Source organism: Xenia sp. Carnegie-2017, unplaced genomic scaffold (assembly GCF_021976095.1).
Source record: "Xenia sp. Carnegie-2017 unplaced genomic scaffold, XeniaSp_v1 HiC_scaffold_13, whole genome shotgun sequence".
In the NCBI taxonomy this organism is placed as follows: Eukaryota; Metazoa; Cnidaria; class Anthozoa; order Malacalcyonacea; family Xeniidae; genus Xenia; species Xenia sp. Carnegie-2017.
Window position 1 is genome coordinate 7,155,536 of NW_025813436.1, and position 13,692 is coordinate 7,169,227.

At 36.0% G+C, this 13,692-nt stretch overlaps 1 protein-coding gene across 4 annotated transcripts in view; it reads left to right on the forward strand.

Annotated features, from left to right (window-relative positions):
• Nucleotides 1-13,692, forward strand: part of LOC124459555 — a 15,930-nt gene continuing 2,238 nt past the window's right edge. For 3 of the 4 annotated variants that reach the window (XM_047009011.1, XM_047009012.1, XM_047009013.1), the window contains exons 1-7: nucleotides 6,462-8,648; nucleotides 8,796-9,959; nucleotides 11,566-11,768; nucleotides 11,907-12,114; nucleotides 12,349-12,749; nucleotides 12,960-13,069; nucleotides 13,232-13,605. In XM_047009011.1, coding sequence (XP_046864967.1) covers nucleotides 6,728-8,648; nucleotides 8,796-9,959; nucleotides 11,566-11,768; nucleotides 11,907-12,114; nucleotides 12,349-12,749; nucleotides 12,960-13,069; nucleotides 13,232-13,605 — 4,381 coding nt within the window. In that variant the 5' untranslated portion in view covers nucleotides 6,462-6,727. Of the gene's footprint in view, nucleotides 303-1,056; nucleotides 1,165-1,370; nucleotides 1,587-1,660; nucleotides 1,747-2,152; nucleotides 2,458-2,574; nucleotides 2,924-3,159; nucleotides 3,531-3,787; nucleotides 4,823-6,461; nucleotides 8,649-8,795; nucleotides 9,960-11,565; nucleotides 11,769-11,906; nucleotides 12,115-12,348; nucleotides 12,750-12,959; nucleotides 13,070-13,231; nucleotides 13,606-13,692 lie in introns of those variants that run through there. The other variant, XM_047009014.1, reaches the window with a different exon arrangement.

A 13,692-nucleotide genomic window follows, 5' to 3' on the forward strand; every position in this document is an offset into this window, starting at 1 on the left:
CCACCAGAAACGACAAGAATAGCTGTTCTTTGTAAAGATATTTTAGGTAAAAACATGTTGTGAACCGCTAGAATTGATTTCTCGTCGTTTTTTAATTAAGTTAACTTTCATTTGGACACTTTAATTTTGTTGTCGTGCTGAATAAACCGGAAAAATGCTCGGTGCAAAATATATTTTTGGAGAACACATGCACTGTTTTGTTTTGTTAAACTGATATCATGGATGGGGATAGCGGTTTGGATGTTTTATCAAACGATGACATGTTAGAATTAATACCTCCGAAAGAGTACGATCCTTTTGAGGTAAGGAGTTTAGTTAAATTTGTACTTACCCTCAATTGAATTGAACGCTCTAAATATAGTATATTTAATTTTTGTTCATTTCGTGTAGAAATAAAGTCTTATTCTCTTGTATTTTCCTGAGGAAATTGCGTCTTCTTAAGTGTTAGTTTTGTCAGTGAAATTGTGTACAATGCCAAAAAATAACGGACGTCAATGTGACAATACAATAGTTGAACGTGAGTGTGACAGACAAACGGAAAAGGATGTGACAAAGTAATTTTATTTGACATTTTAATGTGTAGTAAATGATGATTTCCGTGGCTTGCAAAAATTTGCCATTGTTTTCTCTTGATACTACCAGTACAATAACTGTGTTTGAGAGCTGGGTTCAGTTTACAATTGGTCTTTTTACTCATTTCCTATCATTTAACAAATTGTCTGTTCTATAGAAATTGCTGGCTATGGCGAATAAATAAATTATTGCTGGAAAAACATATAAATTATTTAACAAATCTTAATGTTTAGGAATTTTTAAGTAGTCATTTGCACATTAAATGTGTATCATAAGACCATTCAAGTATTAAATAGTAATGTGCTTTTTCAAACATTGCTTAAACCTCTTGATTAATAATTTTAAAATGCAATTTGTGACATAGTGATTTGTTGCAATGTGATTTGTAATGTTCTTAATCCCGAAATATCCATATCTTTGATCATCTTTGACTGAGTGCAGCTGTTTGTGGGACATTGTGACTATATATTGATTCTAACCTAGGCTAAATTCTGTGCATCATTATTCTGGTTGGTTTTCCATGCAACTGAATGTGAAGGATTAGAAGATGTGCCATCTCAAGTTACCACTCCTGTTCAAAGGTTTGACAAGGTATAGGTACTTACAATTAGTTAAATTTGTAGTTAAATTTGATTTAATTAATGTAGGACTTGAATCAGTAGTTAAATATATAAGAAACTTAAGAATTGACTTAAAGCTGGGCTTGATGTTTTGAATATTTCATCTTTGAAAGGGGGTGTCTGAATATTAACAATTCTAAGGTCATAGAAAATCATTCTTTCATTTTTATTTTCTAGAAGAACGGATTTCTTGTTCATCCTGAAATTGTTGAGTTTCTCTGTAAGGGTGAGGTTTACTGTACTGTTTGTGCAAGAATATTTCCAGGAAAGGTGGCACTAGTAGGTCATTGGTCAGTTATACAGACACTTTCCAGAAATGGTGTATATGTTGTTGACAGTATGGACATTGCAGTCACTGAGGCAGCTCTGGAGCAAAATAATCCCTTTAATCAGGTAAGTGACTTTAACTAAATGTTGGCATGCAGCTATTGTTATATTTTACCAAGATCTCTACTTTTGCTCAACAGGCTGCACATATTGCCCTCATGGATGCATTGATGAATGCCTATTCTTCGCAGGTTGTCACGATTCAAGGTGTAGTGCAAGCTGTCAGGTAATGAGAGTTTTTATACGTATTTGCCTTCAATGGCGGATATCACTAATTAATTGAGCTTAATGAGGTCTAACTGCATTGCAATTCAACACATTACCACAGTAGCAAAGCCAGTCAGTATTTTTTAGTTTTGCCTTGTAAATATCAAATCATTATCATTAATTGTTTCTTTAGAAGTCTATTGTTTCACGGTGAGCAAACACACAAAATTTACACAGCATAAGCAATTAATTTGGCTGACTACACAACCACTGCATTCCTTTCATTCAGTGTCAGTATGTTGTTCAAACATCAAAAACACTTCAACATGACAAATGCTCTATTATTGATTACCAAAATCTGTGCTTGTGGTAAGTCAATCAATTTATCTTCACAATTTTTTTGTAAATATTTCAATCTTTTGCAGACGATATTCTTCATTCAGTGCCTCCAGAGAACTGCCCTTTGACCTTGATGATGCTCTTTTACTGTGGGTAAACAAGACTAACGCAGCTGTTAATGCTAGACTCACCAAAAATCAAGATAAAACTATGGTTGATGATAAACTATTAGGTGGTCGAGAGAGGATGAAGAAAGTGGGCCTGCGACCTGAAGAGAACGTGAAGTCAATGGTGTTTCCAGAAATTTACGATTTACTGGAAGGATTATGGGATGGCAGGGCATTGCTTGGTGTGTTATTGTTTTACGAACCAAATGTTGTCAACATTGAAAGTAAGTCTATTTTTCTGGTTTTTTTATTTTTTTGAGGAGTACATATTCTTATGTGTTCGTTCAAAAAATAGATAGCGAAAATAGAGCTTTTGTTTTGTTATTAACACTCTTCAACAGACGTTCGCTGTTCGTCTGAACTCTGTACCGAAGATGCCGTACATAATTTGGACCTTTTCTTCAGTCTCTGCAGTCAATATTTTTGCACATCTGTGCTGGCATTAAAAGTTGAGGATATTTTGTATTCATCTTGCTACACGAAGATTAATATCGTCGCCTTGCTCGCTGAAATGTATTCAAAATGTGAGGGAGACCATGAGCAATCTAAAAATGATGTTGCGATGAGGAGAAGCAAGACTTCGTGCTCAGATAAAGCGAATATCATTGTAAATGGTGAAGTTCGTGACGGGTTTAACGGTACTTCTGATGATATCAGTGGTAACAGAAGTCGCAGCGCCCCTATTTTGAGGTATTTGTAAAGTTAATTACTTACCGTCACTTTATTTAAAGTCGACATTTCAATCAAATTTGCTGCCATAACTATAGGCATAAGTTGTTGAGAAAGTATCCAGTGGGAGTTTGTGTTAAATTTTCCAAATCAAAGTGCAGTCACAGGATAAATTGTTTGCCCAATTTCTAGTGCACAGTAAGTAGCAATAATTGCTATCAACGATGAGACTTTAATGGCGAGTTTTACGTTAATAGGGGTGTCAAGGAGTGTGACAAAATGCCCATAGATAGCTTACATGGGAGAAATGATGCAAACTCTCAAAATTTCAATGAAAATTCATTATTACAAGAGATTCGGGTAGCTGATCAAATGTCGTCATCATCAGACGTACCAGCAAACTTGTCGCAAACATCTCCGACGTCATCACATGTTACATCATCACGAATTACGTCGTTAAATTGTTCAACGTCCACTGAAGATAGCGTGGAAGTACATGGTGTGATTGTAAAGTTGCGGAAGAAATTGCCTCGTAGCGTGGAGCCGGGGGGTGGTCACGAGGCTTTGTTGTCAAGACGTATGAAGAAAAGTTTGTGTGGCCGTAGTCTTGAAGATGGAAGGTCATTAGGTGAGTAAAATCCTCCGTGACCCTTAGTATTGGAGAATATACGAGTGATATAAACACATTGCAATTTTTCGAAAGTTTTGTAAAATAAAAATGCTCATCTGCTTTTAGGTAAAAGGGTATATTATTATGCTTTTAAACATGGGTTGTCAGTATTCATTTAAAGATTTCTAATACAGCTATTGTTGGGCAGATACCACGCACAAAGCATTTTCTAGCTCTAGTTCTCCATATACTTGAACAGTTTTTCCGTTTTTCAGACCAATCCATGCCAAGTGGTGAACGTGTTGAACAAACAAATGAACAATATTGTTTATCTGAAGAACTACACGAAAGACCTCAGTCACAGCCGTTAGTTAATTCTACGCAGAACATTACTCCTGGTGATCATCTCAATTCTCTTAATCTTAATTTGAAGAACTTTTCTGAAAACGATCCTCCTGTTGATATGCTGTCACCGATATCAGAAAATACCGAACCAGAAGTATCGCCTGGAAATTCCCTAAACAACTCTATGTCTTTAACGCATGAGGCGCAAAAAGACTTGACCCAGAAAAGTGTCTTTGACCTTTCTCCACCCCAGGCTTTTACCCCTCGAAAACCTGAACATGACCATTCGAGAAACGACTTTATCCCCCGCGGTAGTTACATACTCACTGATGTCCATCACACTCCTGAATCGGCATGTGCTGCTGGTATACCTATTGTAGATCGTGAGTTAATGTCCCGCAGCAATATATTGGATCAAAAGCCGGGGTCTCCTGGATCAAAAGCCGGGGAAACATCGAGTAAATTATCTATTAAGACTATCTTTAGTAACGATGAACTTGAGTCGACAAATTTTGCTGCTTTGCAGTTTCTCACAAATGAAGAATTGGCTAGTCATGCCAACGAGGATGTTGGACCGGATATCCGTAGAAATACAATGTCATTTGATCATTCATCTCTCCCAGATATCAGCCGAGAACATTTTAAAAATGATGCCCGCTGTTCTTTAGACCAGCGTAAGGACATGGTAGGAGAATATTTGTCCAAAAAAATGAACAATCCCCGTTATCCGACTTTCACAAAGCGTAAAAACCCTAATGATGATGTCGGAGACGTAAATAGAAGAGGTGAATTATTAAAAAACAGCAGTTCTAATGTACCATCCTTATCATGGTCTAGCCTTGCGAAGAAATCTCTCGGCTCTGGTGCTGGAGGAAATCAAACGCAAGCAGCCAGTGTCTCAAAAAAGACGAACTGGGGAGAAATGGTGTCTCAAGTAGATGATAATACGAGCTCTAATGAGAAAGGTAAGGACATAATTTCTAGAATAATTACAGAAGGTTATTTCCAGTGTTTGCCAATCAACTGTTGCAGGAGACAAATTCCATCTTAGGTTTTTGTCAGAATCTCGTTCGAATCAGGGGGGTAATGACTTTGTATTCTGCATCGGCTGTGATTGGGGAATCAATCACGAATAGCTATTAGCACTTACTTAAAAAATCAACAGAGATTATCTTGTGGATATTTTATTATTTTGTGGTGAACCAGTGATCGGAAAGGAAGGTGAACTGGGTTTTGCTCATCTTAAAATAAGTCTTGTTCTTTGTAACATTAGTAACGGTTTTTTGTGTTTCCTAACATTATTGGCGATATCGCAATAAAAGTTTGCGATTTTTTCTTCCTTGGGAAATCGTACGACGTTGTTTGCCATAGTAACAGCTGTTTTTAATTACTTTCGTTTCTGGCTTTTCTTTCAAATGTTATTGCAAATAGCAAATTTATTCGTGTTTTTTTTAAACAATATTCATGTTCTGTGAAAATATTAAGCTTAAGTAGACGTGCGTATATAAAACAAATGCGCTGGTAAAATCGATTTTATTTATGAGAAAAACCAACTATTTAATAGTATGTGAGTGCAAACGCGATGCAAGTAGGTTGATAGACTTCATATCTAAAAACATAATTATGACTTGTGAAGTCATTAAAAATTTATGATGTTATAATATTATGCATGATTTAGAAATCTGATATTTTGCATTTCCATCATATTTTGTGCATATTTCTTGCTGAGAGTTCACGGCAATGCAAAATAACTACGGTGAAATTTTGAATTTTTTTTTGATTTGGAGTACATTAGTCAGGTACCTGCTAAAAGGAGAACGAGCTGTTTACGTTATATGCGCGCGAATAAGCATTCCACCATTCGAATTATTGTACCTGGGTAAAGTTAAATAGGAATATAAATTCCTTAGAACAAACATGACATCGAATATTTAGACTGGACGATGTTTCATACGGAATTGCGTGCGAATGATTTTAGTGCTTAACCGACGTGTTGAAATTGAAAATATTTATCTTAGTTAAAACAAATATTTACCAATAAATCCAAACACGAATAAAGCAAATCTCACACTTGCTACAATCAAGATTAAATTTGCAGATGAAAGATGAAAGACAGCGTTTTGGGCAAATATACGTCGAGTTTGTGAAAATGCCAATGAAACATTTCACATTTCCTGAAGGAAATTCGAGCGAGTTCCTTTGCTGAAAGACTTGTCATTATTGTAAGAGAGGTTTTCAAATGCATTACTAGTACTGCCTAGTACTTATGGTATGACGTTTTCCAAAAACTTTACACATACTGCAAACTGTGGATTCGTTATGTGATGTCTTTATAATGTATATATTATAAATGTGTCCGTTTTGAGTGCAGCTAAATATATTGCTGACAATATTGAACGAGAAATTTTTTAAACGGCTTTTAATTACATTCGGAAGTGGGGAATTTCGCCAAATGAAGTCCTTTTGTTCAATACCGGTTACATAAATGCTGTGACGAAATGTTTTCCTTCAGAAAGCGACAAAGTTTGGAGAAAAAGGCTTCAAAGATCGACAAGCAGCAAGAAAGTGTTTCATCTTGCAATCCATCCAGCAACGTTAGTAAACAAAAGACAGACGAGCCAAAAATCGCCGGCTCAAATTTGAGAATATTACGCGTTACTAACGTTACAAATACTGGCATAGAACATAGCAAAGCGAATCAAAACAAGATTAAATCTGGTTCTCTCGAGCAATATCCAAATGTCAAGGCAATATCGCACAAAGTTCACGAGTTGAATGTAAATAATGAAGTGCGACCCAATGAGCATGTGAAGTTAAACAATAGAAGGACTTATTCACTGGAGAAAGTATCTCAATCGCTCGATGATATTATGGCGTCTGCAAAGGCTCTATTAGCTGCTCTGTCATCGGTAAATGAATCAAAACATTTTGGTGTTGATAAAAAAACATCGGAAAATACTTGTGGAAGCGTTTTAATAAAATGCGGACCTTACGATCAAGATGATGATGTAGCAGATTTAACAAACGTTTCGGCAATCAAAGATGAACACCTTTCAACCCACCCAGGAAACAAAGCTGACGTTGATGATAGAAATTTGAAACGAAAAACTTATGATTTAGAAAGCATATCAACAAAAATGGATGACGACTACGATAACGACTGTTCTGTTGAGCAAATATTGTTGAATTTAAGCATGGAAAATGACTCGACTTTGAACGAGGGAAATAAAAGACTGACATATGATATGAATACTGTCTCTATTGCATTAGATTCAAGTCGAAAGAACTCTATTCTCGAAAACTCATCAGCAACCTTAAATGACGAATCGAAAGAAGTTAATGAGAAAATAAAGCGCCATACCTATGATTTGACTGACATTAACAGCTCAACAGATAAAAACATCTGTGTTTATGATGTTAGTTTGGAATCAAAACGGGGCACTTACGATTTGACTCATGTTTCTGATTTGATCGATAAACAATGCTCTTCGGGAAAGTTGGTGAACGAATGCTCTGAGATATTTTCGCGGAGCAATAAACGTAAAACTTATGACATTTTGGAGTCTAACTTTATCTTGCCAGATGGCTCACTGTTGGTGAATAACAATGATAATTTTAATGACAAAGAGAAATTACCTATGGCTGCTGAAAAAAAAATTGTTATTGCAGCTAAGGATCCTATTACAAACAGTTCACTCTGTCATAATGCCAATTTGCTTGACAATCATATTGATGAGGTGTTTAAACAAAACAGATCTCAGAGTCATGTTACTGAGGTCATTTGTTCAAAGCACAAAAAATCTCATGATCTTTACATGAATCCTGATAGTGATGATGACCATCAACAGAAAAACATGACTTTAAAAAACAAAGATTCCATCTCTCCAATGCATTCTGCATGGCCCACTGAATCACCTTTGAAGTTGGCAGTATCCTCTGAACATTGTAGAGAACCATCAGCATCTGAAATGGCATTGTCTAAATTTCAATCCCAAAGCTTTTTGTCTGCATCAACATCTAAGTTTCAATTGAGATCTATGTCTGACTCTAAAGTTCAGACACAGTTCACCTCAAGCTCAAGTCCAGATTTATTTGTGACCACTCCCCACTCCGATGAGATTTCCAGAACAGGTAGCCTTAATGATATTTCACCAGGCATTCGAAACTATCTCACCAATAGACTTGGTCTATCAGTGGAACAATGCATTGCTGTCAGTAAGAAACTAAACAATGACTTGCAGTCCACATCAAACCAATCCAAATCATCCAATCGCAAAACATATAGTTTGGATGATGTTGCACAATCTCTTGACATTGCAACAAGTCAAGGGCTATCCATGACAGAAGTTTTGGGTAATCTGGACAATGACTCAAGTGGTGCCATTAATGACTCAAGTGGTGCCATTAATGACATGGAGAAATTAAATGAAACATTAAATGTAAAGAAGTTTGATGAGAAGATATTAAAGTCTGTAGCTTCTAGTGCTAGTACTTCTGAAAAACTTGCATTTGACGCTGATGGTTTTGTTCAAAGTAAATGTGTCAACTCGCATTTTGTTGAGAAACCATTTAAACTTGTGAAGAAGAAGCCTGTTTATAAGCCATCTGCAAAACTGCAAAGTTTTACGCATCTGCTTGGTGGGAAAGGCGTTGATGGAACACAAAACATGAGATGTGGTAAATTAGACGCATCTAAAAGGAACACATACACTTTAGATAGTGTTGCTGAATGTTTGGAGAAAGCACAAGAAGAAGGTGTTCCCATGATGGATGCTCTTAAGCGATTATCAGGTGAGATTTTTTTAAATATACATTTTTCTTGACAAATAGTAACCTATTCTTACTAAACCCAAATGTGCTACTTGTTAATGTACGTATATCAAATAAAGATAATGTTAATACTTTTTTTACACTACAAAAACGTCGTCCTTACACTAGGTTCCTGTAAAGATGACTCATCTCATCGAACCGATGAGAAACGAAGGACATACAATCTCCAAGACGTCTCAAACACTCTTGAAACTGCTTCAGATGAAGGTGTTCCCATTTCGGTAACACTGCGGAAAATTGCTAACAAATCGAAGGTTGATGATCGTGAAGAGCGATTCACTGATTCAGGAAGTAAAAAAGAAAATTTGTCAAATGTCAGAAAGCCTAAAGCAAAGAAGAAAGCACCACCGAAACCGAAGAGAACTTTCGCTTGCAAGACAAAGTCAGAAACTAATTTCGTTTCTGATTCTTTTGTAATTGAATACTATACTTCGCCAAACAAAGAAAATGGGTCATCCACCGAAGCCGATGTTTTAGAGAATGTGGTGAATTTTGAAGTTCCTAATGATGAGCAAACTCGGCAAACGTCCTTGGAAAATTCTTGTGCTCCACCTGGAGGTGTGCTTGGTTCTTCAATGCAAAATTGTTACGTGAATTTAGAGAATGTTGGTAAAGATGATGTGTGTATTTCACAGACAGGACAGATTATGGTAGATGAAATGCATTTAACATCTTTTAATAAAACATTTAAAACATCCACGAAAGATGAATGTACACCGAGGAAAGTCGTCTATGATTTAGATAGTTTGCTGTCAAAGTTGGCTGCTGAAGTTCACAAACCGACAATTATTGGAAGCAAAAGTACGACTGAAGACAAACTTGAAAGCAATGATGTTGACCACGAAAGACTTGATGGTACGTTGAACATGGAAATAGAGCTGCCTTGCACTAAAACTGATTATTTAACCACAAAAGGGGAATTCTTTGCAAAGAGTAGTGATTTTTTCAACATGAAATGGGACACTGCAATGGAGAAAAATACGCTATTCACGAAAAGTGATAGTAGATCGCAAAATGAGTCGTCAAAAACGAAAGCTGAAGATGAAGGATATTGTTCACTGTCCCGTAATCCTGGATCGTATTTAGAGGGGATTGCGTTGGATAATAAAGATAAAGTAATGGCAGAAGAAAAGTCGATAAATCAAGAACTTATTGAAATTGTCAGAGAGGTTAACGAAGATGGAAGGGAGAGTCAGGAAGTTACAATTGTGATGACAGCAGAAGATGATGAACATATCACATGCAACGAAGTTCGTGAGAAAAAGGAATTTCGTAAGGGCTTTATTTTTTATAGCGTTTAATGTGTGTTGGAGTAAAAGAAAATAGCATTCTTTCTGTTTCTTGCTCTCAGACAAGATCGAATCGATCGTTTTTACATTACTCTGTAAAGACACGCGATAAAATAACAAATGTAAACTGGGTTATTATCATACCAACCCTTACGTCAGTCTAATTATAACGATTTGCGTTCCCTTCTAAAGCTATTTTAATCTTAAAATTCTCGCACTGTAAAATTTTTGCCTATTTAAAGCAAAAGATGTAGAAGTTACACGTGAAGCCTTAAAATATCAGCGTAGCAGCAGAAAATTTTACGTTTTTGGGCAGGCTGCAGTGAGAGCTGCTGGATAACTTTTCTGATTTGAGTTTAGGATTGTTGAAAAGAAATTCTAATAATTTTAATGAACTAAAAATTACACGAACTTCATGATTTATTTTAAGTTGATAATGACTTTCTAATATCACGACATACAATCACTTTAGACATCAATGTAATATTTTTAAACTTAATCCTCGATAAATGTTGTTAATAAAGAATTAATGAATTTTCTTAATTGATAAACGTTGATTTATTACAGAAAAAATGAAACAAAATTTATTTTAATCAATGTAAGTCATCTTTAATTTATAGCTCACAGCTGCTGAATAATTATGGATATCCGACTTTAAGATTTTATTATAATAGTTTTCTTCCAATTCCGGTTTTTTATGATGCCCTACCCTAGTAAGGAATCCTGCCTCATTAAGGAATCCTGATTAAGGAATCTAGCCTCAGCAAGGAATCTACTTTCAGTAAGGAATCTAGCCTCGGTAAGGAATCTAGCCCCGCTAGGATTCTAACCTCAGTAAGGAATGTAGCCTCAGTAAGGAATCTAGCCTCAGTAAGTAATCTAGTCTCAGTAAAGAATCTAGTCTCAGTAAGGAATCTAGCCTCAGTAAGGAATCTAGCCTCAGTAAGGAATCTAGCCTCAGTAAGGAATCTGGCCCCGTTAGGAGTCTAGCCCGTTTTTTAATACTAGCTACTCTGCAAATAATGGGGTAGTAAAAGTTGAGGCTGGCTTTAACATTGCCCAGCCCATATGAATAAGAAAATATTTATAGGTGTATGTATCATTTTCAGTTGTAACATACACATAATTTGTAAAAAATTGATAATGTATTAGGTTTGTGTACGTTAGAAATGTTCTTATTCATCTCTGTGTTATCCATCAGATATTTATATCTGGACCATAAAAAATCCACTCAGTACAACGTAACAAATCCAAAATTACAACTTAACCAATTTGAATACCGTAATGTCATTTGTTATTTAGTCTTACTAATTGATGGGCTGTAGTAATCTATTTTTTCTAACTTTGGAACCGCCACTAATTGAAGGGGGTCATTATTTTTCTAAAATGTTTTAATCAAATTGTTGATTAGCGTAGCAGAACCCGTCGTTTCAAAAACGATTATTGCAACATCATTTCTGTTTTTATGTTTTACCTTTCCCCTTACTTTAAAATATCTGGCTTGGGCTACAACCATAGTTGTTATCGTTAGCTATATGTTTTGGTTATGAAAGGTTTATAACAATTAACGTTCAATGTTTAATTTACAGAGCGAGACGCTGTACAAAAAACTGATGCAGTGTCACGTGAGTTGAACTTACTTCGCTTGCGATTGGCTGAGAAGCAACGCGATATTGTGGCTCAGAAACAGCGGACGATGGAGCAACTAGAGGAGGAGAGAAAAAAAGTTGGTCAGAATGTCTTCTGGCTCGCTGTTGGGAAGAATAGGGAGAGAACGAAAGATGGAAACGAGGTGAGTTTGGGGTCATTGTATCTGGGGGGGACCGGGTATTTGGAAGTCGACAAAAAAAATTTTTTAATTATAGAACTGTTTAATGTGAATAAAGTTTGCTTAAGCATTTCTTTTGATGCAGCACCTTGTCCATTGTAGAAAAGCTTATCAAGTAAGCAAAGTTCGTCAAAGTTACTATCAGTTAACGATGAGTTGCCTCCATCAATGGATAAACTACAGGACAGGTCGTATGAATTTAAAATTGAAAGTTCAAAACAAATGAAGAGTCAAACCGACGAGAGAAAAGCATTATCAAATACATATAATAATAATTTATTGAATGATGGTGAAACCTTGTGGAATCAACGTGATCTTTCGTCTAGTGTTGATAATGAAATGGGACATCAAAAGTTGCCGGAAGAAATCGTCCAATTTCGGTTATCTCGACAACAACCCGATCTAAAGGAATCTTCTCCGCATTCCAACGCAACTGGAGATGTAAAATGTGAACGAAAAACAATTAATAGTCCAGTTTTAAACTATAGAAGTAGGATATCAATGCCAATAGCAAGCAAGAAAAAACAAATTTCTGAGAAAGAAGAAAAACTACATGGTACATTTGATTCTAGTAGTGATAAGCAAGCAATTTCTCCTCCACGCAAATGCTGGCATGCCAAAACTGCTGGTATTGATGAGCCTTATCTCACGATTGTGCAACCAGACTTTCATGTTGAAAAGGAGAATACGAGCAATTTCAACTTGGCAGATCCTCAAAATTCTGATGTTTTGAGGGAAATTGAGAGTATAAATGATTCTAACGACAAGGCTAAAGCAAGTCAAGAGATTATACCTTCCCCACAAAGTGATACAGGAGATTTAGCTTCAAGTCCGGATTTAGAAAACGAGAACGTTTTATTGTCGTCTGGTGAATGTGATTCAGATCAATTAAAGAAAGGAATGACTTTGTTTATTGGAGAGGAAAACACGATTAGCAGTAGTAATGTACGTGAAATATTTGTTTAACTATCCTTATAGTTTGGAAAAAAGTTGTTCAGCTTTCCTACGCTGAATCAGTTGTTTCCTTCTGTCGTGACAATAAGTCATTACAATTTACTTGGAAGAACAATAGAGCATAAATAAAATTAGTGTATTGTGTTTAGGAACTTTGTGTTGGAATATATTTTTGAGAATCAGCTTTGTTTTGTTTTCAAGGGATTTACTCCTGAACAGCTTAGAAAAAAAGAAAAATTTCTACGAAACAGGCAACTGAAAATGGAGGAAGACAAACTGCGAAGGGAAGCATTATTGGAAAAGAAGCGAAGGTACGAAACAAGATCAACACAATGTCCCATGCTTCACCACAATTAGGATAAACGCTTTGCGGAATAAAAACTTCTCTGCTCCAGCTTAAGTTCATTTTTGTAGTTACTCTTGCGATTGTGGTAGTCATGTCTGATTGAGTTTGATGTATTCCTTTTCTTTAGAAAAGAGGAAAAGATGAAGGAGATTCAGGAGCGACGCGAACTCGAGGAACAAAGTCGTCAAGCTAAACTGCAGGAGAAGAGAGAACAAGCTGAACACGCAAAACATGAGAGACAAAAATATGAGATGAGACGAAAGGAAAATCTGACAAATGTACATAGAACTGCAGGTGGTAATAAGGGTTACACGAGGAAGGTTCAGGGAATTGATCAATTAGTGAGTGGATATAACCAAAATGAAATGGATACACCTGGGTATAACGGTGGTTATAGTCAATATTATAAGCCAATGATAAGGACAACTAGTGTTGAAAGTGGAATAAATAAACAAGAGCTCTCAACCTCAAGTACATCTTCTGCGTTTTCGGGTTTTACAGGTACAGCTTATGGCAATTAACGTTTGTTTATGAGTCAATATATGTATTTGTCACGTGATGCAATGTTTATACTTAATAAACTCCTCA